Source organism: Dasypus novemcinctus, chromosome X, assembly GCF_030445035.2.
Source record: "Dasypus novemcinctus isolate mDasNov1 chromosome X, mDasNov1.1.hap2, whole genome shotgun sequence".
In the NCBI taxonomy this organism is placed as follows: Eukaryota; Metazoa; Chordata; class Mammalia; order Cingulata; family Dasypodidae; genus Dasypus; species Dasypus novemcinctus.
In genome coordinates, this window is record NC_080704.1 from 44,291,098 (window position 1) to 44,318,707 (window position 27,610).

Genomic DNA, 27,610 nt, shown 5'->3' on the forward strand with positions numbered 1-27,610 from the left:
AGCTACTGTAAATGGTTAAAATATAGTGTAATTGTGTAAACAGCTACAAGAGTAAACAGCTAGAGTACAGTGATTAAAACCACAAACTGGAGCTATGCTGCTTGGGATCAAATCCTGGCTGTTCCATTTACTGGTCATGTAACCTTTGGCAGCTTACTTAACCACTATGTGCCTCAGTTTCCTCATCTGTAAAATGGGGTGTAATAATACCTACCTCATGAGAGGTAGAATTGTTATTAGGAATAAATATGGTAATACACAAAAACACACAATCTTACAGCTCATTGGGTGTTGCTGGAAAATCAGATTTTAGTGTAGGGGATTTAAATCGTGGAGAAAACATAACCGAAGTTGGGCTTTAAAGGTAGTATATTGATAGTTGAGAAAGAGTACTTTTCAGGTTGGGGAGAATATATGTGCCAAGAGATAGAGGTGGGGCAGTTTGTTCAAACAAATATAAACTAGTATGTGTAAATTAAGCAGAAAGGGTCATGAGGGGCCATGTTTCAGCAATGCGATTGATTGCTAAGACTTAGGACAATGTGTTTAATGCTAAATCATGGAATTGAAATTTAGCCTACAATAAACCGGAATTTCCCTAAGTTTTACTAAGGAAAGCAATATAGTTGGGATGGAAGCCAGGCGTGAGAAGAAAGGAATCAGTCACAAGGGGATTAAGCACAGGTTAAGGAGTGAGAATTGGGAATTTAAGCCAATTTTGGTTTTGCTTTGGTTGTAATGAAGGAGAGCTGATGAGAAGGAAGGGCAGTAAGGATGGTATCTTTGATATGAAAGATGAACAAGGTGACTTACTGGAGTTCACAGTATCTCACAAATGCTCTGTGCTTCTTTCACCACTCACTCTGACAGTATGAATTTTGCTCTTGGTGTAGAATGAATGGCTCCAGTGAGTGTAATAAAAATTAGTGGAACCCAAACTGCACCCAAACTGTGCCGACCTCAGCAAACTATGCACAGGAGAGAAGTTTTGATTCAATAGGGTGATGTATAGGCAAAAATTATTCTGAGTCACCTGTTTTGGGGACCATTTTGCTGAGAAGTGCTGATGCTTCTGACCTTGAGCACTGTTGTTCAGTGGCGTTCTGTGATGTTAAATCTTTATTTCAACCTTGGGTGACCAGACAGTGATTGGAAATGGGAAGAAGGCACACTAGTTTCAAAATAAATCATCATATGGTATAGTGTACTTTGGTTTTTCAGAATTTAACAAGTGTCACTTTTGATTTGTCTCTTTTGTATTTCCTTAATGGTTTTTTGAATTTCAGAATAAATGTTGTGTCTATAAACAGTCTGATTGAATCTACCCATGTTCCCCATCTCTCCAGAGACTCTTACACTCCCACTGTAATAGAATTGTTTAGAGGCCTTTAAAGGGTCACTTTGAGTCTGAACGGATGAATGGATGTCTTGGATTCTAGCCCTGGCTCTACCTCTAACTAGCTGTGTGATCTTGGGCAGTTATTTTGCTTCTATGGACCTTAGTCTTCTCACTTGTAAAATGTGGGGGATGGCCAGGAGCTGTTCTGTGACCAGAATTGGAAGCTCTGTTTCCCAAAAACAGGGGAGGAGGAGACGGTTGGCTGCTGATTTCAGCTACTGATTGGTAGACTCGGCTGGCTAAGAAATAGCCCTAGAAACAGCTGGGATGTAAATTTGTCCAAGTCAGAAAAAGGTAGTGGCCGCCATTTTGACTCCACCCCCAGCCTGAGGGGAAGCCAGCCTGACCAAATATCACAGTGACGGTAGGAAACAGTTTCTTTCACATGGATCAGCCTGCAGCCTTAGCCTAGGCTTCATTCCCACCCCTGGCAGGGAAGAGACTCACTAGCTCGGCACCAGTATATCCAGGCAACTGTGAGGGTGCCTTTGGATGGCACAAACTGAATAATTAAAAGTCTACTGGAGCAAATGCAGTCATCTTGGACCTACACTGCATAGATTGCTGCCCACACCAGCTCCATCCATGTCCCTGGCAGGGGAGAAAGGGGCATGAATCTTCATCAGTCTCTCTGGGAAACTACAGTCTAGGCCTACACGACTTGGATTGTTCCACACAACTGTGACTCTGTCCCTACCTCTGGGAAAGGAGAAAGTTGGGAGAAGCTTCATCCATCCCTGGGGCAATGAGGGCAGCTTGAGGCTCCACAGTTTATAGCACCAACTACATCCTTGGCTCCTACTGCACAACCAGCAAGGGAGAAAGGGCAGAAAGCACTAAACTAAAGAGAAAAACTGCACCAGAATAAATACTCTGGTAATCCAGATGCCAAGACACCAACCAAAAATTACAATCTACACCAAGAAATAGGAAGCTATGGCCCAGTTAAAGGAACAAGATAAGCCTCCAGATGACATAAAGGAGTTGAGACAACTAATCATAGATGTTCAAACAAATCTCCTTAATAAATTCAATGAAATTGCTAAAGAGGTTAAGGATATTAAGAAGACACTGGATGAGCACAAAAAATTTGAAAGCATGCATAGAAAAATAGCAGATCTGATGGGAATAAAAGGCACAATAAATGAAATTAAACATTGGAATCATATAATAGCAGATTTGGGGAGGCAGAAGAAAGGATTGGTGAGCTTGAAGAAATGGCCTCTGAAAGTGAACATATAAAAGAACAGATGAAAAAAAGAATGGAAAATATTGAACAAGGTCTCAGGAAACTAAACGACAGCCAGAGATGTGCAAACGTGTCATGGGTGTCGCAGAAGGAATATTTGAATAAATAATGGTAGAAAATTTCCTAACCCTATTGAAGGACATAGATATCCATGTCCAAGAAGCACAACATACCCCTATCTGAAAAAATCCAAATAGACCAACTCTGAGACACATACCCATCAGAATGTCAAATGCTAAGGACAGAGAATTCTGAGAACAGCAAGAGAAAAGCAGTGCATAACATATAAGGAATACCCAATAGGATTAAGGGCTGATTTCTCACCAGAAACTACGGCGGCAAAGAAGACAGTGGTCTGATATATTTAAGATACTACAAGAGAAAAACTTCCAGCCAAGAATTTTATATCCAGCAAGACTGTCTTTCAAAAATGAGGGCAAACTTTCTAAGCCTAACTCAGCATGTAAATGCATTACCTTCCCCACAGTGTGGGACATGACTCCTGGGGATGAGCCTCTCTAGCACCGAGGGATTACTACAGACCACTAACTTGCGATGCAACCAGAAAAAAACCTTGAATAAAAGGGTCAACTCGGACTAGCAGAATATCTCAGCCTACGTATTGGATCAAGTGTTAAAAACTGCTTTTTGACCTTGAATAAAAGGGGGAAATGGCAAAGACAAATGAGTTTATATGACTAAGAGTCTTCCGGGAGGTCATCAGAGGGGTCACGCTTATGCACACCTCAGCAGGACCCCAGAGAGAGCCAAAGTAGATAAAACCCTAGGTGCTGGTTCTCCTGAAGGCTGTGTAGATCCACAGGATATATGGTCATCACAGATGGATTTGGAGTTCTGTGCCATGTCAGAGGGCCCTACTTTGGCATTTGTTCTCCTGAGTGTGATGGAGCTAGACTCAGATGTGACCTTCCTACACATGCCTCTTGTCACTTTTGCTGAACCTGTGGATGGCACTAGGGATGGTGCATCTCTGGACTTCCCATGTGCCAGCTGGGCCATGAGCCTCAGCAGAGGTGTTGGTAGAGGGTTGATGTATGGGATCCCTGTATGATGTTATGCATGTTTGCAAGTTTGTAAGTTCACAACTTTTACTATACACTTAATTGTTTATGTATTTGTCATAAATAAATGACAAAGATAATAATAGGGAGGGTTGGGGGAACATACTATGGTTAGTAGAAATATTTAGACGATGCTCCTTAATTATTAGTTAAAAAGGTTTAACAACATTGTAAGGTGTTGGTAGTCGGGTGCATTATGAGAGTCCTGTATGATGTTATATATGTTTGTTTTGTAAGTTCACAACTATTACTATACACTTATTGTTTATGTATGTTTGTGTGTGGGTGCTATATTTCAATAAATTAATTTTTAAAAAATTGTAGGGGGTGGGAATAGGTGATGATGTTGATGAAGATAATAGCCAGCATTGATTGATGACTTCTCTTGCACCAAGTACTAGTCCAAGCCCTTTACATAATAACTCTTTAGTCTTCTCAACAACCCTGTCAGGTAAGTACTGTCATCATTATCCCCATTATACAGATGAAGGAATGTACATGCAGAATTAACTTGTCAAAGGTCCCCCAACTGGTGAGTTTCATAGCCAGGGTTATTCTAACCCAGGCAGACTGCTCCTGAATCCATCCTCATGGCCCCTACTGCCTCCTGCTCCTTGACCTCTCTCTGCTGGCAGTGTGTGACTTCTAATAAGGTATCCAGTGGGGGTACAGATAATGTCATAACCTCACTATTGAAGTTACTTTGCTTCATAAGCACTCAAACAATGGATGACAATTCCAGGTTGAGCCTACCCTGCTTGCACATTGCTCCTGTGATATGCAGACGAGGTGGGGAGGGGGTCTTCCTTGGAGCCCCTGCTGGCTCCTAGGAGCTTCTAATTCTGCTCCGCCAGCCCCTTGCTGCCTGGCTGGACCTGACGTCCTTGACTGGGGGTAATCCTAAGGACAGACCTGGAGACGAATAAGCTGACAAACATCATGCTTTTCCAAGGGCTCAATTTAAAAGAACCATTATCGCTGATTGGAAAATGAATGAAAACAGGTTTCTCTTAAGAAGCAAGGTATGAATGGCTATGCAGAAAGTGAGGAGATCAGTATTCTCTAGCTGAAAAATAATATGGTTTATTTTCTCTAAAAGCCAGAGCAGACCTCAAGATTCTTACCTGTCTAGATGCTTAAGAGAATAAATGACTCTCCCAAGAGGCAATTCAGAACATAAAAGGATTCTAGGCAATATGGATTCTTGGTAGCATTCACTGCTGTGGAACTATTTGGAAGTGTTCAATAATAACATTATGAATAATAATAAAATAACAATGAGAAAACCACAGCTCTGCTTTTGTTTACTATTTCCTACTTACCAGGCCCTATGCTGAGGACATTAGACATATCTCTTTAAACCACTTATCTACCCTGTAAAAGAATAAAAGTAGAGCCATTTGACACATGAAGAACCTGGAAGTGCAGGATTGTTTTTTTTTGGTGCTTGCCCAATTTATGTTTAAGTTAAGGGTACTTCTTATCAATCACCTGGCAGTGCTTCATTGACCTGTGGCACATTCCAGGCTTTTATTGGTCAAATAGACTTGAAAATCTGTTTGTTTTTTTTTACTAGTAATAGTTGGTATACTTGGAAAAAGTCATCTGAATGGCTATGACATCTGAAAAAAAAAATCGATGCAAGACAACAGGTGTTCGCTGTAACATCGTTTGTATTGCATGTTCACTAAAGGAAGGAAGGGCTGTAGGATTTTGTGGCGGGGGTGGGTATGACTAGTATGATTAGTGGACTTTCTTAGAAATTTGGCTCATGCACATATTAATGTGTAGCAGAGTGGGCTTTTGAGAAGATGGCATTTGTTTCTACTCTTTTCCTGAGGTGGCAATGGAATAGAGTAGAATGAGAGTGGGAGATACATGTAAAATGGACACCAGAAACCAGAGGAATAAAATATGGATTAGAGTGGACTTACTGGTATTCTACTATAGAATTATTGTGACTCTAGCCATGGAAGAAATTATATCATTGATGTGTAGACAGTGGCCACAGGAGTTGCTGAAGGCAGGGAGAGGGAAAAAGAGTTGTGATATTGGGGCATTTTCGGGACTTGGAGTTGCCCTGAATATTGCAGGGACAGATGCAGGACATTGTATATCCTGCCATAACCCACTGAATGGACTGGGAGAGAGTGTAAACTACAATGGAAACTAAAATCTATTCTGTGTAGCAGTGTTCCAGAATGTATTCATCAAATGCAATGAATTTGCCACACTGATGAAAGAGGTTGATATGGGAGTAGTGTGTGTGTGTGTGGGGGGTATTTTGGAACCTCTTATATTTTTTAATGTAACATTTTGTGTGATCTATGTATCTTTAAAAAATAAATGAATGAATGAATAAATAAATAAAGATGACCTGGAAACCATTGGACCTGTGGTGAGAATGGGGGGTGCCTTGGGGGAGAAGATAGGCCTCGAAAGTTGGAGACAGCTATAGATTTTCTTCTAATTATACTCAGCAAGAAAACTGTACAGTAAAAAAAAAAAAAGGATGCTTCCTACCCTTCTAACACAGAAGCTTCTACAGGTTTGGTTTTATTAGCTAGAGTCCTGTAGTTAAGTTCTGTAAATTATTCCCTCACTTGGATTAAATGAAGAGAATGCATGCAGTTAATACCTAAGCCACCACATTAAGTTGCTCCTGAATTTTGCTGAAATACATTTTTATCTGCAATACAGCATTTTGTGTGGCAGAATTCTATGTGTAACACTAACTTCTGTAAGAAGTGTGAAGTAGATGTGCAAGAAAAGCACATCCCAGAGGTCTTGCTATGGGAGAGGGAAAGGTCAGCTCCCTTGACTCCAGGAAATCCCTCCCCCCCCTTGTTTAAGGTGGCTTGTATGGCTTCTCTTCCCTAGAGCCAAGTGTTCTGTGGCCTAAAGACTTTCTGAACAACACAAGGCAAAATGAGAGAATGTTTCTGCAAAAGTAATCTTGTTTGTTGATCTCAGAGGTTAGAATATACCTGCCAGTCCTCCAAGCCAGCAACTTGGTGAGGTCCCATGGTTGCAGTCCCTCACTGCGTGTGCTGGGGCTTGATGGCTCTTGGCTTTGAGTGTGAATAAGTGGTAAGATCTGGTGACTTCCCCCGTGCAACATGTCCATGGTCATTACTTGCATGGAGTACATGTAAGGACTCAGGCGCTCTGGCCCCTTAACATGTTCCTTTAAAGATAACACTGTCAGGAGGGATAGATTTCTCCTTTTTGCCGAGAAGCCTAGCTTTCTAAAATAAATTCCTGATTGTATGGAATTTGTTCCATAAAACTTTCAGGGCAGAGGGAGCTTAGCTTAGTGGCCTCTGAATTGGGGGTGCTGCATGATCAAGCAGTACTTTTCTGAATTTCTAATTTGCCTAAATCCACAGCAGTTGTATTTGTTTCTAAGCACAACGGGGAAGTAAAGTGCAACAGCCTTTAATGCGGGTACCACATTTAACTCTCCAGCCCTTTCTAACTGTCTGACCTCTGACACACCTCTCCCATCCCATCCCCCTTTAGGAATCTCAGAGACCAAGTGAGGTGTTCCAGTTATGTGTACTAGATGAGAGCTATTTGCTATCAAGGCACTCTTTCTGATCATGTTTAGTTGTCAAGAGCCAGCACTAAATACCACATGATATGCAGTGTTAGTAACACGGTTGCATGAGGAACTCATCTGTTTTGGGGATGGGGTGATTGGATACAGATAAGGTGTTCACAGAGACTTAGAATGCAAGGGAAAATGTCATTCATAAGAGGTATGTGGAAAATCCTATGCATGTTCAGAGATAGATGAAATGATTATTGTCTTGTAGTGTCCCAGAAGACATCTTGGCAGAAAATGTGTTGTTTTTTTTTTATGTTTAGAAGGGCAGCTAGGATGGGGCTAGGCAGCTCTGGGGCAGGAGGGCCAAGCAGGTGGGACCTGCATGCCCCATGCAGGAACAAGCTCAGCAACTTGGGTTACTTTGAACAGCCTATAGGTATTACCCCAGGGGTAAAAGGCAGAATTGTATTTGTCCCCATACCCATCTAAAGAGCTCTTCATTGTTTTGTAAGAAAGAGATTTCTGATGTCATACACTGTTACTCATAGCACCATATTAGATACTTTCTCTTTTTAGTTCCAGTGCATGTCAGACTTTTGACGCAATCCTTGTCTATATGTGAAAGTAAGAAGGTTGCCTCTGTAGCTTGGATACACGTATCTTTAAATAGCTTCACTAATTCTTAAAATCAGCTGGGATTTCTGACTCTAGCTGAGAAATGGTAGAGAATATATTTGCTCAGGGAAAATAGAATTATTATAATAATAGGGTGAGCACTCCTTCAAGTGCCATATCCCCTTTCAAAGAACACAGCTTATTTTAGCTGCAACCTCATTACACTGAACATGTATTTTTATTACTTTTTGTGTGACAAAATTATGTGGCCTCTCACTTCCTTCTGGAGATCAAAGGAAATCGCTGGGAAAACAATTTCCCTGGTGCTTGGGTTGCTAAAGCCCCTATTCATTCATGTAGGAAAATCCAAGGAGACAATTGACTAGGAAAAACACAAGGCTTCCAGGACAATAGTCAAGATCAGAACGACTTTTCAGAGTCCAGGCAGTTTAGCCTTTCCTGCTGGCTTCCCATCCATAGTACTTCTGTCCCATGGATGCCTCCGGAGACTCTGTGGGGATGCCCAGAAAGCTGTTTACCTTTTGTTGTAACACCTCCCAAGGAAATCTACTCCATTTGGGGCAAGGCTTTTATTAGAAAGTTCTTCCTTGTATTGAGCCCAAAATCTGTTTCCCTATAACTTTTCCCCAATACTGGCTTAAATGTAGACTTTTGAGGACTAACCTAGAAATATAGCCACCATGTTTAGCACCATTTCCAAAAGAAAATATATCACTGTTACAATCAAGCATTGCATAAATAACCTTCTAGGACAACTCAGTTTGTAAATTGGAGTATGCTCAGAAGGGGGCTTGGGAGGAATGCCACAGGAAAGGGGGAGAGAAAAGACCAATGCTCACAGAGTCAGTCTTCCCACCCCTGCCTTTTTCTGTTTTCTGTGTGTTGACATTTGGAAGCTGCCCAAGAAAATATGTTGTGAATATCAGTTCATAACGCTGGCTTCCTCAACTCACTCCTAGGAAACAGGTAGTGTGAAGAAAGGCAGGCTAATTGTCACATTTCTCACCCATCTAGAGGAGAGGGTCAGTGACTGGGTAATATTGGACAAAGAAGAACTCAGCCCTAGGGTCCTGCCCAGCTTGATTTAACTGCCCAGGAAGCAGAGTATCATAGTGTTTGGGGGAAACTACCTTCAACTTGAGCAGAGATGAATTTGGCTCAAGGCTGTACCACTTATTAGCTGTGTGACTTTGAGCAAATGATTGAAACTTTCAAAGCCTCAGTTTTCATCTGCAAAACTGAGATTAAGAATAAATACCATCATCATCTCCTTGTTAGTTGTCCTGGGTGAGTCCAGTGAACTGGAGAGTAGTTATTGCAATGCTGTTGAGATTCAGGGCCTAACCGGTACATGGAAAGCCCGAAGAGTTAAGTCTCTTGGACCTATACTTATCAACTCTAGTACTAACTATAGGTTCAAATAGAAGGGCAGGAGAGCCATGTGTAGGGAAACCACAATCGAGTCTGACTCTGTCACACTGCGGATCATAAATGCCAAAGTAGGCCACTGGTGGGGCACCAAACTCCTGAGCTGTCTGCCCTGTGCGAAGTGCCTGGGTGTCTCCGGAGCCCTGCTGTTTGAGGGATTATTTACTTTGGCAGTCAATGAGATCCTGCTGAGACACGTATAAGCATAACCTTTGAAATGACCTCCTGACTCACTTTGAAGTCTCTTAGCCATATAAACTCATTTGTCTTTACCCTTTTCCCCTTTTGGTCAAGGTCTTTTTCTGGTTGCAGTGCTAGTTGGTGCTTGGTAGTAATCCCTCAGTGCCAGGGAGGTTCATCCCTGGGAGTCATGTCCCATGCTGGGGGGAAGGTAATGCAGATTTATGTTTTTATGTCAGGTTTTACTGATTTTTCAGATTGGTCCTTGTGTAGATTTGTTCCTGGTGTTGGGAGAGTTAATACTTGTTGTTTATCCCAACTTGTACATGAGGATATTTATTTCCCATCTTGACTTTTAAAGTATCAAATTATAGTTCAGAACAGAAAACATTTCCTTTCCAATTGATTTTCCTGATTGAATGGGGGTGGGGTGGACAGAAAAATGAATAGCATTTTAAAATAAATGAGTTAGTGACCATACCTGCAGATTTTTTTGTTTTGTTCTTTTTTCTTTTTCAGATTTATTTTTAAATTATGGCAGCCAAGTTCTCAAGGTTGTTTCAGAGACATACCAGTACCAGATGGAAAACACTGGCTTCTCAGCTTTTCTTATGGAAGAGTTAGTAATAGCAGGTTGGTGAGAAAGAACCTTCTGTAAGGCAGGCAACTTAAGCTGATGTTGAGGGAAGGCAGTGGTTGAGACCCTGGGCTTTGAGTACCTGTTCTGGTACTTAGGGGTGATGACTTTGGGCATGTTCCACACGTTATTAGGAGGGTTGAGCCAGATAGAACATTAAAGCACTTAGCATAATGCCTAGCACGTAATAAGCACCCAGTTGTACATATTTTTAAAAGAGAGAGGAATCTTGCTGACATAAGCACTCTTTGTTCTCTCTCATCTCCTAACCATCAGTTATAGACCAAACCTTATGGAGTTACAAGATGTTAGAGCTTTGAATTATGTTTCCATTAGTGGTAATGGATTAGATGGAGCCATTCCCATGCTTTCTCATTTAATCCACCTTGTGGCCAAAGACCATCATTTATGAAACTATGTGCTGGATTAGAAGCAGCAAATTTACCAAAGAACAAGTTTTTATCTGAGTGTAACTGTCCAGGCCCTACTGGAGCCAAGTAGATATCATGGCTTCCAAGTTCATATCTGCCCGTCTGCCTATTGTATTGTATTCAGTCATTTAATAAATATTCATTGAGTACCTACTATGAGCAGGCATTTGGCTGCGTCCCGGGGATACATCAATAAATTAAACAGACAAAAGTCCCTGTCCTCATGGAGCTTGCATTCATTTGGGGAGACAGACAGCAAGCAAGTAAATTAAATAGTGTTCAAAGGTGATAAGTGAACTGGAAAAAAACAAAACAGAGAAGGAGATAAGGGATGCTGGGGGGGCAGGGTTCTAGGGTCATCATGGAAAGGCTCATTGAGGAGCAAAAACTTGAAGAAATGAGAGATGTCAGAGATCCAGGTGGAGAGATGAGCAAGTACAAGGTCTCCAAGGCAGGGGCATGCCAGGAGTATTTGAATTACAGCAGAGAGGCCTTTAGAGGCTGGAGCAGAGTAAGCAAGGGGAGAGCTGCTGAAGGTCAGCTTACAGGAAGCAGGGAGAGGCGTAGGTCAAGGAGCGCCTTGTAGGCCAGGGTGAGAAGGCTGGCTTTCTCTCTTGAGAGATGGAGTATTGTGGAAGGGTTTTGAGCAAAGGAGTGATAGGATTGGACTTAGGTTTGAACAGGATCACCTTGGCTGCTATGTTGAGAAAAGAGCATAGGGGGCAACGGTAGAGGCAGAGAGATGGTGGCTTGGATTAGGGTGGTAGGGGTAGAGATAGCAAAGCGTGTTCTTTGTGCTTTTCTGAAATGATCGTTTGGTTTTTGTTTTGTTTTTGCCAAAAGTGTGTTAACTTAAAATTTTTTAAAATCCACAATATCCTTTCAATATTATACATCTGAATTTTCCCTGTACCTCTTAATTTGTGGCAGTATCCACATATGTGTGCAATGTGGATATATGAGTGTTGAGAGGAGAGTTCCATTATTAAACCACCAATAGAAGAGTCCTATTTCCCCTTAAATCACCTCAGGAGGACATTAGAATCATTGAAAGGAGAACAAATCAACTGTTTGTATGAGAGTGCTACACACGTTTCCTTCCACATGTTTGTTCTCATTTCATAGTAGGTTCATCTTAGTTTTCTAGGGCTGCTGTAACAAAGTGTTACAAGTTGAGTGACTTAAAACAACTGACGTTCATTGAATATCTCTCAATTCTAGAGGCTAGAAATCCAAAATCAAGACCTCAGCAGGGCTATGTTTCCTTGTAAAAGTGAGGGAAGATTCCTCACTTCTGTTTTCTGGTGGCTTCCTAGCCATCCATTACCTTCTCAGTCATCACATGGTATTCTGCCATTTGTCTGTCTGATTGTGTCCAAATTTTCTGTTCTTATTAGAACTCCAGTCCTATTGGCTTAGGACCCACTTTCATCCAGTTTTAACCTCATCCTAATAACATCTTCAAAGACCCTATTTCCAAATAAGGTCACATTCACAGGCCCAAGGGTTATGACTTTGAGCATGTCTTGAGCAGGGGATGGACGGACAATTCAACCTATAACAGCCCTCTTCTGGTATTATGTCTTACTGACTCTAATTTCACCTGAAAGGAGACATGAATTCCCCATACCGCCCACCCCTTCACACCCCATCAACACATAGCCAGACAGAACACAGGACTTCTATGATTTCTTCACCATCTGAGTTCTGGCTTCTTCCTATTTACTATAGACATGTATGTAGAATGTATATGTATATGTGAGGGACTAACAGTTTTGTTTTGGGATTTGGAATATGACAATCCCGAATGGATATTAGGCAAAGGGAAGTCTCCCTTTTGAAAATAATGAGTTAGAGCCAATTAGAACTACAGGAAAGCCGAATCTGTTCAACAACATAGTCTGGCTGCTCAGTCCCAGATTGGTATTTAGGTTCCCATTTGTGGGATCATTGTTAAGGCTATTTTATCCCATGCCATTCCCATCCCATCACTCTTAAAGACACAGCTATGACGAAAGGAGCTGAATTTGAGAAAGAGATCGTCACTAAGATTCATTATATATTTATTGAGCTCCTACTGTGTGCTCAGGAGGTACATTATGCTCCAGGAACAGTAACCACCTTTCTTTTCTTTTTTTTTTTTTTTTTTTTTGGTCTTTATTTTTTTTTTAATGTTACATTAAAAAATATATGAGATCCCCATATGCCCCCCACCCCCCTCGCCCCACTCCTCCCCCCATAACAATCTCCTTGAGACATTCATTGAATTTGGTGAATACATCTCTGAGCACTGCTGCACCTCATGGTCAATGGTCCACATCATACATAGCCCACACTCTCCCACAGTCCACCCAGTGGGCCATGGGAGGACATACAGTGTCCTGTAACTGTCCCTGCAGCACCACCCAGCACAACTCCAAGTCCCAAAACGCCTCCAATCACATCTCTTCCTCCCACTCCCTAACCCCAGCAGACACCATGGCCACTTTCTCCACACCAATGCCACATTTTCTTCGATTACTAATCACAATAGTTCATGAATAGAATATCAGTAAGTCCACTCTAATCCATACTCTGTTCCTCCATCCTGTGGACCTTAGAATGGTTGTGTCCACTCCACATCTATATCAAGAGGGGGCTTAGATTCTACGTGGATGCTGGATGCAATTCTCCTGCTTTAGTTGTAGGCACTCTTGGCTCCCTGGTGTGGTGGTTGACTTTCTTCGTCTCCATGTTAGCTGAGTGGGGTAAGTCCAATAAACCAGAGTGTAGGAGCTGAAGTCTGTTGAGGCTCAGGGCCTGGCTATCATATGGTCAGTCCAGAGATTCAGGTCCCCTGGGTATACACTAAACCCCAGCACCAACTACAGTTCCAGTAAAAGTAACAGGAGAGACTTGTGGACAAAGATCACATCTGAGTCCAGCTCCATCACACAGAAACACAAACTCCAAAGTGGGGTCAACTGAGATGGCCCTGAACTCCATCTGCCATGACCATAGAACCTGTGGGTCTCTGTAGCCCTCAGAAGAACCAATACCTGGGGTTGTATCTACTTTATCTGTCTCTGGGACTCTGCTGAGATGTGCATAAGGGCAACCCCTCTGATAACCTCCTGGCTCTTTTTGGAGACTCATAGCCATATAAACTCATTTGTCCTTTCCATTTCCCCCTTTTGTTCAGGTCAAAAGCATTTTTAACTCCTGGTATTATATGTAGACTGAGATGTTCTGCTGGTCCGAGTTGACCCTTTTATTCAAGGTCATTTTCTAGAGTAACCACCTTTCAAAGTAAAAATTGGGAATCATAGACAAGTAATGATTCTGCTTAAGCAGCTATCAGGACAGGATGTTGCTGAAGCTTCAGTAGACACAAAGAGGGGTACAGGACTTTATCCCCTCCCACAGGGCTCCTAAAATCTTGATGTGCATACAGCAATTCAGGGCAGGATAAATGTGTGGTCAGCAGAAACTTTCTGTCCACATGAATTCATGTAGTTGTAGCTCTTGTTTATAAGCACGATCTTTTTAAAAAAATACCTTTTCTTAATCGTGTGGAATTTGATAAATCTCACAGTGCTGGGCAGGCCTATATCACCTGAGGAATTGGAAGCAGAGGTAGTAGTTTCTCCCTACAATTCTTCCTTCGGTGTTGGTGGGCTACCTGGTAACAATGCTAAGGTTTTTGGTGCTCCCTGCACTCACCTGGCCCTCACCTGGCCTCCGTGTGTGTTAAACTCTGTCAACAGATTTTAAATACAAGTGAGATCAACCTTGGGATTTTATGGAGGGGCATGTGGGAAAGGAAATCCTGCAAACATTAAGCTTCTGTCACTTTAACCATTACAGCTGGTCCCGATTTACAAGTACGTAAATCTCCTCATAAGTGGATTTGCTGGCCCCAATCCCTAACAGGCATTCACTTATATGACGTCTATTTATATATCTGGGCCATCAGTGAAACGAGAGATGTGAGCTACACCAGACAATTTTGACCTCTGGTGTGCTTACTTCTTCCCTTCACATATTCTTGGAGACCCAGAATTGGAGAAAGACTGTTAGTGTAAATAAAAAACCTGAGTTCTTCTGTAAACATTTTCAAGGGAGCTCAACAATACTTATAATTAAAAGGTAATGTCAAGAGGCTCAGAATAAGCTGCCCTCAAAATTCTTCCTTCATGCTAATGGAACATTTTTCAATGTGGTAATAAACATGGAAAGAAATTATTTTTTGCTCCTTGGGTCTTTCTTTGGGGGTTTGATTTTAAGAGGGAGGAGGCCTAAAGCCCAGACTCTACTTAGGGTAATACAGAGGAAATGAAAAACCAATTAAGAGCTGCCTATTCTTTCTTTTTCCGCAGCGGTATATACAGAATCCCTAATAATGTGCCCAGAATTTCCTGTGACTGTTCCTTGACCAATGAAATTAAATATAAGGTAGAGCTATTTGGGCTTCATTTGAAAGGTTTAGTTATTCAGGTAATAAGAGACCATTAATAAAGTGGTCTTTCTTGTGAGTTTAGCCCTGGTTTTCTGCAATAGACCTATTTCAAACATTTCTACCATGTTCAGACCCTATTTTTAATTCCCAAATTGTTGTCACCATATTGATCAATTTCTACCACTCCATGGGCCCCTGGGACATCATTCAAGTCTCTAGCCAGCCACCTGCTCCAGCTACCCCTCAGCTGGACTTCCCCTGGGCTGAGTACAGAGCTCAGCCAGTCCAGGCCCTTGGTGAATGTCATTGACCAGTAGGGTCTGCATCCTAGTTAACAATCATGTAAGCGCAGGAGGGGTCCCTATAGATATCACTGGGGATAGTCCTGTCATTTTATAGATGATCATCTAAGGCACAGATATGCAAGGTGAATGGTGCAGGCTGGTGGTTGCATCTTGCAGATAACTGGAAAAAGAACACTTTGCTTGCAGGACTTAAGGCATCTCTAGAGCCATTTCCTTCAAAATGATCAGTTACTCCACTACACAGTTGAAGAACAACCTATGGTGGGCCCATACACAGCCAGAATTGTAATTCCTGACTTTCCCTACTGCTATTCAAAGCCCTTTTCATATTTTCCAAAACATCTGTGATCACTAATAACAATCTGCACTCCAGACACTGGCTTTATGGTTGTTGATAAAAGCCAAGTAGAAGCTCAAGTTTGTGACAGATCTCTCTAGGCTTGTGACCTAGCTCCTGAAACTTGAATTCTATGAATTGGCTGGAAGGTGAAGTCATATTTTCACTACAAAAGTAATCTTAACAGGCTTTACAGGGCTCGTAGTTATTTAAAGAGGACCATGTCTGTTTATTGCCATACCTGGGGTCTGTAAACTGCTGGTGTTTTCTTTCCCATTAGACTTTAGAGGAGAAAAAAAGTCTGTCTTTAATATCTCCTTCTCCTCCTCCTCCTCCTCCTCCTCCTCCTCCTCCTCCTCTTCCTCCTATGGCAGCTATCTTCATAGCCTTGTCCACTCTATCCTGGTTCTCCTCACCATTCCCATCTTTCCTTCCAGTGTTGTCCTCCCACTTTCTAGTGACAGTCTTCCTCAAGCTTTAGTGTTTATCTTCTCCACTCTCATCTACTGCTGTGTCCTGAGACACACTGTTTCCTCAGCTGTCACTTCTGGCCTCAACCGTCACCTACAGCTCTGACTCACTCCAACCCTACCTCCACATCTGCCTTCTGAACATGTTACCTCTATAGCCCTTGGTCACCTCAAACCCAACAGAACAGATTTCCTCTTCTCAAACTTACTTTTAATTAGTCAGAATTTAAAATCATCTCACTTCTCCCCTCCTTTTTAACTTTCCTATCCTTTTATAATGATACCACTACTCTCTCAGCCATGTGGTATGTGCTCTCTTCCACACATATATGAACACATATGTGCACACAGACACAGGAGTGATGGGGCGAAAGGGTTGAAATGGCAGAAATACTTGCCTAGAAAGAACCAACTCACAGCATATGTCTTATTGCTATTAGGATAATCGTGACATCTTCATATAAAAAGAAAAGTTTGTTATGCCAGTGAGCTCGTGAATTATTGGATGTCTGTGTAAAACTAGGAATGCATGACCTGCTGGGCATTCTTCATTCCCTCTCTTTTCCAGGAGCCTGTTGCCACCTGGGATTGCTGGCAGAACCATGGGCTGTCAGTCCAGAAATGAGCTGACTTTCCTACCCCCACAGCTAATGGTTTTTCAGTCATAGGGAGAACCTTAGAAACTTTCTTTTGCTTATTTGCCCAAAGGCACATCTATCAATGTACTTCAGAGTGAATAAGTGTGTCAAGTTTGAGATTCAGATTTGTTGTATCTGAACATAGAGATGGGGTTGCTTTGGAAGTCAGATTTTTTAGACTTCTGATCTTACTGAAGGGGGAACCGACGCTCAGAAAGTTTAGATAATTTGCCCAAACTCACAGCACTAATAGTGACAAAACTGCAAAGAAGCCTTGGTCTCCTAACCCCCAATTCAGAGTTTGTCCATTCAGCCACTGTTTAAATCTTCTGTGTTCCCTTCTGCCACCATTCTGGAGCCATGCCTAGGTCATCCAACAAACCCTGATGAATACTGTTTCTTAATCTTTTTTCCTTCTTCTTCTTCTTTATTTTCTTTTAAATGTTACATTCAAAAAATATGAGGTCCCCATATACCCCCCACCCCACCCACCCCACCCCTCCCACATCAACAACCTCTTCTATCACTGCGGCACATCTATTGCACCTGGCGGATACATTCTGGAGCACCTCTGCACCACATGGACAGTGGTCCACATTGAGTCCACATTCTCCCCCCAGTCCACCCAATGGGCCACGGCAGGACACACAACGTCCCGCATCCATCCCTGCAGCACCACACAGGACAACTCCAAATCCTGAAAATGCCCCCACACCCTATCTCTTCTTCCCTCTCCCTACCATCAGCAGCCACCATGGCCACCCTCTCCACATCACTACTACAATTTTTTCCCTTAATAATCACAGTAGTTCCCCAGCAGAACACCAGTAAGTCCACTCTAATCCATACTCTATTCCTCCATCCTGTGGGCCCTGGGATGGTTATGGCCAGTCCCCCTCTACGTCAAGAGGGGGCTTAGATTCCACATGGATGATGGAAGCAGTTCTCCTGCTTGCAGCTATAGGCACTCCTGGCTCCCTGTGTGGTGGTTGACCCTCCTCACCTCCCTGTCAGTTGGCCAAGGTAAGTCCAATAAACCAGAGGATAGAAGCCACAAGTCTGCTGAGGCCCAGGGCCTGGCCGTCACATGGACAGTCCAGAGATTCAGGTCTCCTTAATATACTAAGTATACATACAAGTAACTTCTAATGAAATCTTAAATTATACATGACATATTCACACTGTTACTTCTAAAAGTTTAAATAAAAGACCATAAGACTGTAGAAGCTGCTGGTTTCTTGGCCTTTTCCTTTATCTGCCTCTACAAAATCAGGTGTACAAAGGCCCGCCCTCCCCTGACATCCCCTCTGCACACCTACTCATGTAAGAATCAGCTGAAAGGATAGTATGTGGGCTGCTTTTTTTCTTTAAAATCTCACTTCTAAGGAACCTATGTTTTAATTCTTTTTTATTTATTTCTCTCCCCTTCCCCCCCCCCACCCCAGTTGTCTGTTCTCTGTGTCCATTTGCTGCGTGTTCTTCTTTTTGTCCGCTTCTGTTGTTGTCAGCAGCACGAGAATCTGTGTTTCTTTTTTTTGTTGCGTCATCTTGCTGTGTCAGCTCTTCGTGTGTGCGGCGCCATTCCTGGGCAGGCTGCACTTTCTTTCGTGCTGGGGAGCTCTCCTTACGGGGCGCACTCCTTGTGCATGGGGCTCCCCTACGCGGGGGCACCCCTACGTGGCACGGCACTCCTTGCACGCATCAGCCTGGGCCAGCTCCACACGGGTCAAGGAGGCCCGGCGTTTGAACCGCGGACCTCCCATGTGGTAGACGGACACCCTAACCACTGGGCCAAGTCTGCTTCCCTGTTTTAATTCTTGATGCTATAGATGGAGTTTTCTGTGTTAGTCATTTTTTCTGAGTTATAGAATGATCTGGAATGAGGAAGAACATTTCGCAGTAGTGTTGCTTGTAGTGGCTGAGTGTGCATTAACCTGTAAACCTCTGAAGTGATTGGATTGTAGCTTTCACCTGCAGTGATATCCAGCTGAGATCTCTGCCTATGATTTCTTCTGTTTCTTGTGATTGGCTTTTACATGTTATGCTTTTCTATCCCATATTGCTTCTTAGGCTGGTGGCTCTTCTAGGTAGCTTATGCCTCTATAGTTCAATTTTCTATTGTCTGTTTTCTTTAATTTCATATGCTGAATATGAACTTGTGCCACCATTACATCAATCTGCACATGTTTATGTAGAAGGTGGGGCTCACAGAATCATCTATTGTGGATTTAGTGAGGAGAAATGTGGACTTTACCTTCTCAGAGGCAAACATGGTGCAGCCTTTCATGGGACATGAGAGGAGCCAAGCCATTCCACTTTAATCGGAAAGTCTGTGGTCTGCAGGCAGACAAGGGAGTGGGCCCAAGTCAAATGCTTCTGGGCATGTGAGAAAGTTGGAAGTCCAGTATCCTTAGCTCCTTTCTGAGGATCAGGACCCTGCAAGGACAGAAGGGAGACTTCCAACATTAATTAGGTTGACCTGGCAGGAGCAACACTTACCTCTGCTACCTACTTCCCTACTATACACTTTAGGATTAGAATGAATCTCCATTTCATAGTGACAGATAGTAAATTATAGGTTACCAGGGGCTGGGGTGGAGGGGAAGAGGGAGTTATTACCTAATGGGTTCAAAGTTTCTGTTTTAGGTGATAAAATAGGTGTGGTAATAGATTTGGGTGATCGTAGCACAATATTGGGAATGTAATTAATACCACTGAATTGAATACCCGAAAGTGGGTGGTTAAAATGAGAAATATCAAGTTGTATATATATTACTATGATAAAAAGATTTTTTTAAAAAAAGAACCTCTAAGTCATTTTGGATATCCCTTGGTCTATTGCCAAACCCATCTCTAGTTTTCCTTCAGTGTAATCACACAAAAGCTTTTCTACTTCTGATCTAACTTTTATTAAGCTACAAATATAGTAGGTTTTTATTCTGCCTCATCATCAAGCTTCAATGAGTTGTAACCAGAGCTAGGTCTACTCAGCCATAAATTTGGGACTGTGGTGTAAGCACAACGAAGATACCAAGCTGCCATGAGATGCTGGGATAAGTAGGAGGCTGAGAGCTTCAGTCTGGCTGCTCCTGACACTGTGCTGAGCCTGCCCTCCTGGCTTGTGGTTGATTTGGAGTGTGGAAGGCAGCGGTGGTGCCTTCACCAGGCCATTAGTGTGGTTTATCTATGGCCTGGGATTTGTCTCCCCCACATTCGCTGCTGGCTGATAGATTCTTTTGAGAAAGAAGTGAAACTGCCACAGTAAAGCTAAATGATCCTAGTTGATTGACGAATTTGAGGTCTCTGAGGGGGCTGAGGCCCAAAATTGCTTTGGTGAGCTCAGAATGTACTCATTGTGCCCCAAAGCAGAAGACAGTTTGAGAAATGGTTCCTCTGTGGGTGCTCGCAAATGTATGCAGATGGGTGGGTGTGTGAGTTGACAGGAACCAAGAAAAAAATCATACAGATAACAATGACTTTTGTTTTTGGCTAGGCTTTGTTATGTTTCTTATCCTTGAAAAGAAGCATTTTTATAGTGGGGAAAAATGTGAGAAAGTGCAGCTTTTTGTGCTTTATTGATCTTTAGCCCATTGCTTGAATTTTTTCCCTTCAACTGCCTGGTTGTTTCTTCCAGCACCCATCCCAATCCACCAAAGATGGTCTTGCTCACCTAGAGGCACACTGCAGCCCGACCATTTTCTCCCCCTGTCTTTTTAATGTTTCCTTATTTACCCTTAGTGTTACTACTTCTTCAGCTTCCTGGCTCCTTTGAAGGATCAGATTGGCATTCTTAGCCATTTCTGGTGGTTCCTCAGAGGGATTCAGAGGGTATGGTAGTTAGGTGGCCACCATGAAACATCTTTCCTTTTCTTAACTCTGCAGTTAGCTGTTTCTACAGTCACTCAACAGACATATATTGGACATTGTGTGCAAGGCACATAGCTCCCGCTCTCCAGAGGATCACAGTCCTGGCAGATGGATATAGGACACAGTGTGGAGATGGCATGATAGGGAGTAGGCTCTGTTTAAGGGCTTTGCAAAAGAGAATACAGTGAGGCATAAGAGTTTAGGATGTAGACAGGTGGTGATAGGAAGGACAGAAATTTTAGATAAAAGGATCATCGCAAGCAAAGGTCAAGTAGTGGTGGAGTGTGAGAACCACATACAGAAAGCTGAGTTTTCCTGGGCCTCTCTAGAATTCATGAAACACAGCCAGGGAGATAAGGCTAAAGACCAGGGCTATGGTGTGTGCAGAAAGCCTTGCGTATATGGAGTCTGGGCTTCCAAACACAGAGCTGATCCATAAGGAATGTGTGAATATGAGAAGAGCAACATTGGAGAAGGCCTTTCCCCTCTGGGTTATTCTTAGATTCTTAGCACACAGGTGCTAGAAGGGGCCTATCTAACCCAGCCCCCACGTCATTCCAATGACTGAGTTCATTCATGGATGACAGACTTGGTCAAGGTCAGGTTGTCGGGTGGCTGTATCTTTTTTTCCATGTAATATGGTGCCCACAGTTTTGTATTTTTCTGTACCCATTGGCAAACTTTAAAAGAGACACCATTGAGAGTCACAAAAATAGTCCTTTTTTAAAAAAATTGAAATATTTGTGTAATTGACATGATATGAACATTTTAACAAATTGTTACTGTGTGTTTTGTACTCTACTTGAGAGTTTTCATATACAGAGCAATGATTGCAATAGAAAAAATTCTTTGAAAGAAGGAAAAACATTAAAATGTTCTTTAAAGTGCATATAAATTAGGGTTTGTGTTAACTTTGACATCCTGCATATAATGTTTGCTATGGCAGTAACTGAGCTTCATGAAATCATGGGTTACAGAGATTTATGGTAACATCAGACTTGTTACTTGATTGGTACTGTATGTTTTCATTAAAGCAATTGCATGCCAGTAATGACTGGGAATACTAGTATATAAAAGTCCACTGCTCAGTGCATATATGAAGTGTTCCTGCATCTTTAAGGGCAAAACGATGAATAGTTTAACTTTTTTGGGTTTTTTTTTTGTTGGATACATTTACATTGTGGTGTTTACAACTTCAGAGTGAGAAGTATGAGAGAAAATCTCTTTGGTTCCATTTTAATTCACCTTACAGTATTTAGTTGCTGTAGAAATTTGCAAGCATTTGACACTTTGTAGGCTCTGTTTCATGAAATCGAGGTTACTAAGTTCCAGAGAAATGAAACATATTTAAAAATTAATGAATATTAAAGCTTTCACTTTGTGCCTGGCACTGTGCTAGGCACTAAGTAATAAAAGATGGACCAAGCACTACTGTTTTCGACCTAGTGTTTCCTGCGTTATTACCCCTAATGCCTTGAGAAGTGATTCTTAAATTTGGATTCCAGTGGATAAAAATTATTTTATAATGTTTTCATTTTGAGGAGTATGGCAGAAGAGGCTGTGCAAGGAATATACTTTTTCTAACAACCACCAGGTGTCAGCAGAGGACTTGGAACTCTTCATGGCAACATCTGTGTTCTTGGTTTTCTTAACTCACTGAGGCCATCCCGATTCCACTACTGGGCCACTTTCTCCCAAATACTAATTTCACCTTCTCCTCTAAACCACTTCACAGTTTTCACCTTGGCCTTATAAAAGTAGCCCAGAATTAAAGCTTTCAATACTGCCTTTTAATGTGATGGTTCTACCAAGTAGAGGGAACTATGGAGGTGGTGGATAGGGGAGTATCACTCAAGCTCTTGTTTTCACTGGACACTCCCCCCCCACACACACACACAGATAGGTAGAACCCACCCTCATTCAATGTAGAAAAATATACAGAGACCATTGCTTTCCCAGCACAGAGAAACAATCTGATAGTGGAGCTTGATGACTTCAAATTGCAGAAATAGGTTTTCAGAGAGTAAAGGCGAGTAGCCTAGGTTTCTTCACTGACCCAGCCATTTGGTTCATTGTATAACATATACTCCATGTGTGTTTCATTCAATAGTGTGTTGATGAAGTGGGAACCCTTGGTAAGGTAGGTCTTGATTTGTATCATGCTGGTTTTCTTTAGTTTCTCATCTTGCTTCCTCACTTGAGGGGACAAGGTGGGTGGAATCTGATATGAGATATTGGGCAATAGAGTTGGAGAAGACAGAGGAAGTGCTCCTGGGACACCTAGACTTTTTTCAAGTCTTCTGGAATGTCAAAAGTGGAAGCACTTAGGAGGTGTCGTTAAACTGGAGGAGAGACCAGCTGGAATGGTTAGAGACTCAAAGCCAGCCACCAGTTCTAGCAGCTAACGTTGCTGGGGGTGGGCAGTAAGGCAGCACTGAGACTATCCTCTGAAGTAAGGGTCTGATTGATGTAAGGTTCAGAGTTTAGGCATTCTATGGGCATTCCCTTTTAACTGATTAGTGGGAACTGACAAATCCCGTTACATCTAATTCTAGCTCCTATTCAGTTTCTTCTGTTCTTTTATAGTTAGTAAAATAGTGTTAAATGAGGCAGTATATCAATATGGATTGAAAAATATTTTGAATATGTTATTTTTTAGTTTTTTTTGTGTATGTATGTGATAACAGTCAAAGAGAATCACCTGTTCTTTAAAACAACATGCAGGGTGACTTCAAAAGGCAATGCATACACAATGCCACTGAAGAGGGTGACTGGAATGCTTGTTGCTGATGCACCCAGCTCAGTGTTGGGACAGCAGCTAGGGACGGTTTTCAGACTTGTCTTATGACATTTTAAGCAGCTTAAAAATATTTTTTTCTGTTGTTGGCTTGACTTCTATTTAATACAGGAACGAACCACATATGGGATTGTATAAGGGGCAGATCCAGTCATACCAAATCAAAGTGTCTTTTCTTCATGATCATTTTAGTTAAAGGTCTCTGACATTTCCCATTCTTCAGGGAATCCTACAACTAGTGCCATTTTTGCTCATGAACACTTGATCCTCCAGATTCAAGCCACATTGCTCTGGACTGGTTCTTGCTTCTCCCAGAAATAGATTCATACTCCCCTGTCCCCCTTTTCAGATCACTGGAGTGATCCTGCTGGCTGTTGGAGTCTGGGGCAAACTCACCCTGGGCACCTATATTTCCCTTATTGCCGAGAACTCCACCAATGCTCCCTATGTGCTCATTGGAACTGGCACCACCATCGTTGTTTTTGGTCTGTTTGGATGCTTTGCTACATGCCGCGGCAGCCCATGGATGCTGAAACTGGTAAGTGTGTATCTACATAATGCTGCTTTTTCACTTACTTTTTAAAAATATAAATCATATGAAGGTGAAGTAGCTCTTCTTGAGATCACAGACAAGGCCTTAGTATTCATTGACTCTAATTTTAGTCCAGACTCTTACCCAATGCATCGTTTAATCTCCCAGAGGGAAATAGCCCCAAACCCAGCCTGGCACAATAAATCCAGTCCTGGTCCCTCGAGGTAGATGATGAAATAGCAGTAGCCAGCAATTCTGGTAGGCCATTTATATCCTCATGGCAAGATGCCCTGCTCCAGTTTTGAACTCTGTCTTAGAAATCTTCTCAAGCATGTGATATGTAGCTTTAGTGAGCAAGACAGCATCCTGAACATAAGCAACCTTTCAGCTCCAAATTTTCTTTGGAGAGATACTTTCTGCCTCCTTGAGCCTGGCCATGCTTGGATGCATGTACCTGCTCTTTAAACCTATACTCCCTGGTTCAGTGCTGTGGGCATTGAGCTAAGCCAGAGCTTCCCTGCTCAGAGGGTTGATGGATTGCCAAGAGTTTGTTATCAGGCCAGCACTGGGAGCCTTTACTCTCATAAGACAGACAAAGCATGGATGTTTCCCAAAGGGTAAGGATGGTCATTGGTGAAATGCTGTTACTGTCAGTCTTAACCTTTTGGTAGTCCAGTTGCCTAATTCTCTACACACAAACTATGTTTTCCATTGATGAGAATTCTTTCATTGAAGAATTTTATAGATAAAAGGTTGGCAAGGGTCTCTCCTCAAAAGACACTTTTGATTAAAGGGATTTATTATACAGCCAGTGTTGAGAACCTCTTGTTTAATGGGATGAGTAGCAAGTGGAGAATTAACTGCAGAGTCACAGAAAAGAAAGATGGTTTTAAAAAATCTGTCCCAAACGAGCAGGGGGAAGGCTTGATTCTGACACAAACTGACTTGGGTCCTTAGTGACAAAGGCATAACATCTTTGGGCCTTTGTCCCCAATGTATAATGTCACGTATCCACCTGTACAGTTTCATGCAGAATAGTTTCACTGCCCTAAAAATGTCCTGTGTTCCCACCTATTCTTCCCCCCATCCCATTGAACCCCTAGCAAACACCAGTCTTTCTTTTTACTGTCTCTAGTTTTGTGGAGATCATATTTTCATGTTTTGTGATGAAGACTTAGAGATTAAATAACCTGCCCAAGTGCACACAGCTAATGAGTAGAAATGGAGATTGGAATCCATGTCTTTTTTCCAAGGCCAGGACTATTTTTACTACAGTATTTTCATTTGGAAGAAATTATAACCCCTACCACTTGTATATAGTACAAGCCCTTCCCAAGGTGAAGTGGCCACCATCTGGAACCTTCTGGAGGCAGAAAACTTCCCTGAGACAGAACTGCTGCTCTGGCCAACGAGAGTAGAAGTCACTTGGTTAACTGTCAGTCTAGAATTTCACATCCTCGCTTAACCTCGTTAATCACAAAGCAACTGAAAATAACATTTCTGCTTTACAGAGGCCCAGCTGTCTCTTTCCTAAGAGTTAGTTTGTGACAAGGCAAAGACTCAAATCTAGGAGGTGTTCTGCCCACCAATTCAAATGTCCCTTCTTCCACCTGCCTCCTGACAGTAACTTTACTGCATGACTTTCTGGTGGAGTCTAGGCCTGGCATGACGCACTCTCTACAGTAAAGTGTGCTTCTAACTGTGTTTTGTATTTTGCGTGAAAGAGGCAATCTACTCATAATTGATCATTTGATATTGTAGTAGTTGTGCTTTAAGTGTTTTTTAGAGAATTTTATTAATATTTAGAAAGAATTTTAATCTATTTCTTTTTAATGTATGTTTCACTAGTTGAGAAAAATAATTTATGATCCTATGCACATATGTATACTTTACACACATATGTATACTTTGAATGTAAATAATATGGCATTGTACAGTCAATTCAAATTCCACAGCATTGTTTACGGCCATTCCACACATTCAGAACCACTGTGTTTCACTTTTGAGATGAGATGAAGCGAACTGTAAGGCATGTGCCTTGTTGATAAGAAATAGATTCTCTTTTCTTTAATCTGCTTTTCAATGTTAGAAAAATGGAAACCTTTAATATCTCATAAGCACCATGTAGCACACACAAATACCAAATCAATTTGGCAAGTACAGGATGCCTGAGATGAGCAAGAAGCTTTAAGGGGTTTTAGATGCTTTCAAACATTGTTAGTACTGTGCGGGCAGCGGCGGGCCTCCGGGAGGGTCGGCGGTTGGCCGGGCGGGCTCTCCGGACGGGGGCTGCCTCGCGGTCGAAGGAGAGGAGGGGGTTCGGCACGAAGCCGTTGGGCCCTCGCTCTCTCCGCTCAGGCACGGGGGACGCGCGGTGCAAGCAAGAACACCATGGAGACAAGGTCTAGGCACAAGTCTGCTTTATTGTTGAAGGGGACATCGTTTTATAGGGTCTAGGGATACGTAAAGGGACTTGATTGGTGCCGGCGGGTGCTGTTGCTTGCGTAGGCGGTTACTGGACAGTAGGCGGTTACTGGACAGTAAGCTGGCTAAGAGGTTAGGAGCAAGGGAGGGGAAGGGGAAAGTGTGGGCTGTCTAGATAACGGCTAGGCGGAAGACGGAGAAGGGGAGAAGGAGGGGCAGCGCCGGCTGCCAATACTGGGCGGGAAGGAGACGGGGACAGTACTGTAGCACTGTTTGCCTTCTTAAAGGCTTGAAATTCCATGTAGTGTCTAGGATTAGAGAGGAAAGTCGCCCCCCAGATGCTGCTGTGGACCATTGTATTGGTCCACATGACCGCCATACTGAAGAGGAACAGTCCTCCTGTGCACATTTCAGGTCTTTCAGCCAAGATGGGAGGGATACAGTTCCAAATGAAGAGGCACTGAAGCCATTTAATGAGAGGTGGTTGTGGAAATTAAAGGGATTTACCCACAGGAAGAAAAGCCACAGGTTTACATCATGTCTGTGTTCACACATGTGAAGGACCATTGTATAGAAGAGGGCTTCGGCTGGTTCCTTGTAGCTCCTGAAAGCAGAACCAACACCACAGAATGGAATTCTCAAGTAGGCAGACCTGTGGCCAAAGGAAAGGAAGTCTTTCCCATAATAGGAACATTCTAGAAACTGAATGGGCTGCAGGGGATGGGTGGGGTGAGAGAGGGGCACACAGGTGCTAGATAACCATTGTGAGGAAGATGGAAAGAAGGATACTCAGAGGGAAACTATCTTGTGACATTTTCTAGCTCAAAAGATTGTGACAATAAAAATAATGGATATCTTAGTTGTTATGAAAGGCCCTAACGTATTTCTCTGGTTGAGCCTATCTGTCATGCACAATACCAGTCCCTTTTTTCTTTTTCTTTTTTTTAATTTTTAAACTTTATTTTGTACATTTAATAATTGAAAATATAAACATAATTTTAAAATAAAATGAAAATTGAAAGTATAAACATAATTTTAAAATTTAAATGTATCAATTAAATGTACTGGATACATTTAAATTTTTTTTGAATCATGCAATATGTTACACAATATATTTGGCACATAGTAATTCAATCATACAGTATTTATCCTTTTCTGTCTTACTTCACTCAACATAATGCCCTCCAGGTTCATCCACGTTGTCCTATGT

At 42.2% G+C, this 27,610-nt stretch overlaps 1 protein-coding gene across 1 annotated transcript in view; it reads left to right on the forward strand.

The window, feature by feature from the left end:
- The window catches only part of TSPAN7 (tetraspanin 7), a 143,741-nt gene that overhangs the window by 92,625 nt on the left and 23,506 nt on the right, over nucleotides 1-27,610 (forward strand). Inside the window, exon 2 of the mRNA XM_004457650.3 lies at nucleotides 23,794-23,982. Within this exon, the coding sequence (XP_004457707.1) occupies nucleotides 23,794-23,982 (189 nt within the window). The remainder of the gene's footprint in view (nucleotides 1-23,793; nucleotides 23,983-27,610) is intronic.